The following is a 3,719-nucleotide window of genomic DNA, read 5'->3' as shown; positions in this document are numbered from 1 at the left end:
CTTGAGAAGCCATTTTTAGCCTAAAAGTGTGTGTTTGGAGAGTGAAGCACTTTGGAACTGGGATTTATTCTTCATTTGCAACCCTTTAAAGCTATAAAGCTTGCAACTTGATTTTTCAATCATGTAGATCTTGAAATGGGTGTTTTCATGATACTTTTTGGTCAGAAATGTCTTATCTTGAGCATGGCATGTTCTTGACGATTTAAGTTGTCCTTTCAGACCCTAAGAGGGGTCCTAAGTCATAAAAATGAAGTCCTAATGGTCAGTTTTGCTCCATCCATCTTATAGAAGGTCTTAATGGATTAATACCATGAGTTAAGCACTTAATGGGCATGTAAAGTCATAAAGTTGGAAACTTTATGACTCTAGAGTGTATTTTAGCCTTGGATCTGTAATATGGACGTAAGTGCTTAAGCCATTAAGCACTTATTAGGTTTTGAAGGATGCGAGAGTACGCCCCGCATACTCGGTGTATGCCCTACGTACAAGGTCAACCACCCTGATGGTGGTCAACTATGATGGTTTGGAGTACGCTCAACATACCTCTGGAGTATGCCTCGCGAAAAGTCTATCCCTCCTCAAAGTCTCTGGCGCTTCCCTCAAGTGCTCCTCATGCTGCTCCTGGGTCTTGGAATAGACATGGATATCATCGATAAATGCAATCACATGCCGTTCCAGCATCGGATTGCACACGCGGTTCATGAGATCCATGAATGCAGCTGGAGCATTGGCGAGCCCGAAAGACATCACCATGAACTCGTAACGACCATAACGAGTCCGGAAAGTTGTCTTGTGCACATCCTCATCTCTAACCCTCATCTGATGATAACCCGATCGCAAATCAATGTTGGAGAACCAAGATGCACCTTGAAGCTGGTCAAATAGATCATCAATCATCGGCAGTGGATAACGGTTCTTTACCGTTACTTTATTCAGTTCCCGGTAGTCAATGCACATATGATGGGACCCCATCCTTCTTCTTCACAAATAAGATGGGTGCTCCCCATGGTAAACTTCCCGGTCGAATGAATCCCTTGTCTAACAGCTCCTGCAGCTATGTAGATAACTCCTTCATCCCAGGAGAAGCCAACCGATACGGAGCTTTGGCTACCAGAGCTGCACCTGGAACCAGATCAATCTTGAACTCAACCTGCCTCTACAGAGGCACCCCAAGAAAATCCTCTGGAAACAAATTCGGATAATCCCGCACAACAGGCACATCATACGTAGTCGCCTTACCCTTATCACGGGTATCCATAACATAGGTGACAAAGGAGCAAACCTGCTGAATATAGTGCCTGGCCCTCGCTATTGAACACAAGATTGTTCCACTCTAAGCTCTCTCTCCCAGAACCACTAACTCTCCCCCACTTGGGGTTCGAATCCGAACTAACCGCTGCTCACACTCGATCACCACCCCATTGGGTCTCAGCCAATCCATACCCACAATAACATTGTTCCTAGACAAAGGAATGAGAACCAAATCAACCAGATATTGTTCGCTGAACAGCTGGAGAATACAACCCCGATGAACCCTCGCTACCCGGACAGATCGATCGTCTGCAATATCAATATCTAAAGGACAATCCAGCTCCCCTGGAGCTCCGACAAACCTATTGCTAAGCACAAGCGACACAAAGGATCGGGTAGCCCCCGAATCAAACAATACCAATGCATGAATATTGTTCACAAGGAACGATCCTAAAATAAAACATATAAATATAAGCAATCAAGTCAATATAAATAAAGAGATAAGGATAAGATACATACCTATCACCACGTCAGGAGCTGCACGATCCTCCTCGGCTGTCAACTGGAAAGCCCTGCTCTTCGCCACATGTGCATCCACCTTGCCCAGACGGTCGTTAGTAATCTGTAGAATTGCAGGAGCAGGTGCTGACATCAGTCCTGTTGCAGTCAAACTCGGACAATGGGTCTTCTTGTGGCCCCTCTTATTGCAATGAAAGAAAATCAGATCAGATAACGGGGTGGTGGTGGTAGTAGCAGTATAATCCCTGTTGATATGACCTATTTTGGCCGCACTTGAAGCATCCAGAACCACCTACCCTGCACGCCCCATCGTGCGACCTGCCACACTTGCCATAGTGGCCCCGACCCTGCTGGCCCTTCCCTCTCGTATCAACAACCTTGGGCCTCTTGCTCGAACCCTCTGCACTCAACACATAATCTGGCTTCCATTTCTTCTCCATCTCCAAATCAATCTCTCTCTCTAGTCCTCTCTATCATATTCTCCAACGTCCTGCAGCTGGATCAGCTCACAAACTAGCGAATATCACTCCTCAACATCCCATGATACCTCGCCTTCTTCATCTCCCCATTCGCCAAATACTATGGAACCAACAATGACCTCTCAAGAAACATCGCAGTGGTCTTAGTCACAATCTCAGTAGTCTGACGGAGATCTTGAAACTCTCGCGCCAACTACTGCACCTCAATCACTGGTGTAAACTCAGCCCTGGATCTCATCGTAAAAGCATACCATGTCATCGTATCAATAGACTCATCACTAACTGCGCACCCAAACTCCTCCCACCAATCTTATTCCCTGTCCTACAGAAGACAGGATGCAAGTCTGACCTTTTCCCCCTCGGGACAACTATTAGTGCGGAATGTGTTAGCAAAATCTGCTAACCACCTCCTGCTCGTTATCGGGTCATTCGCCCCGTGATAGTCTGGAGCTCCACATGCCTAGAACTACCTGAAGGTCAAGGAACACGCCCCAATCAAGGCCACCATCTCATAACGGAAAAAGCTCAATTGCTCCTCTAACAGGTGCACAATACCCTCCTTGATTGTACCAAAGATTACATGAGTCTGCTCGAGTATTCTATGTGTAATATCAGATGAAATGAACTCCCTCGTCTGATCATCCAACTGTCCGGCTCTAGAACCTGAGCCCGAGCCCTCCCCAGCGCTAGAACTGCCAACCGGTCTGTCTCGCAAAGTCACCATACTGAAAATACACCATATAAACCCTCAGAATACGCATCAAAATATACCAAGGGATCACAAAACTCTATAAGCTTCCTGGTTTCATTGCAACTCTTCTTGACTTAAGTACGGATCCTCTGCTTCCAGTAGTATGGGCCCATACTACCTTCCATATCTATCCTTACTTTTCTCAAGGATTGCCTTGAATCCTCCAAGTCCCTTTATATCTATACAATTAACCTTCATCAATATAATGCTCCCAGCACTAAATCTCTTCCTAGGTTTTCCTAGGGCAAACTCCACACCACTCTCAGCCATCAGTTGCAGAAGGAACTCCCGCTAACTTCCTCTAACTAGCTCACAAATACAATTACATATCACCAAAACCAGATAATTCTTCGAATGAGAGGTCTCACACTATAATGGTTGGACTTCAAACAAGAGCTGTGTAATAGACTTAAAACCTAACCTTCTAAAATTATCTAGTCTCAATATTATGTAACGTAACATATTCGCTTACTAGTTAGCCGAAACTAGTGAGAACTCCTAAAAAGCACAAAGCAAGCAGCATTTGAGTATCAAGTAATCAGAACCAAACATAACCTAATCAGGTCATCCTATCACTGAATGATCAGTACTAGCATGCAAGTCTACAAGGTCATTCAATAGGAATACAAAGGCATATCTCCTAGAATTCTATCATGCAATATTGAGTAGATATGTAGACCTAACTAGCATGTGATTCACAAATCCACAAATCAAATCAT

The 3,719-nt window shown here is 44.7% G+C and overlaps 1 protein-coding gene across 1 annotated transcript; it reads right to left on the bottom strand.

The window, feature by feature from the left end:
• Positions 1–932: 932 nt before the first annotated feature.
• LOC111919115 (uncharacterized) lies at positions 933–1,903 on the bottom strand. The gene is made up of 3 exons (XM_023914730.1): positions 1,771–1,903; positions 1,395–1,701; positions 933–1,122 (listed from the first exon to the last, which is right to left on the bottom strand). Exons 1-3 carry the CDS (start codon positions 1,901–1,903, stop codon positions 933–935), a joined length of 630 nt encoding a protein of 209 aa, XP_023770498.1.
• Between the last annotated feature and the right edge of the window lie 1,816 nt (positions 1,904–3,719).

The sequence above is a fragment of the Lactuca sativa genome, chromosome 7 (genome assembly GCF_002870075.4).
Source record: "Lactuca sativa cultivar Salinas chromosome 7, Lsat_Salinas_v11, whole genome shotgun sequence".
Lineage (NCBI taxonomy): Eukaryota > Viridiplantae > Streptophyta > Magnoliopsida > Asterales > Asteraceae > Lactuca > Lactuca sativa.
The sequence above is the reverse complement of the archived record's forward strand: the minus strand, read 5'-3'. Positions and strand labels throughout refer to the sequence as shown.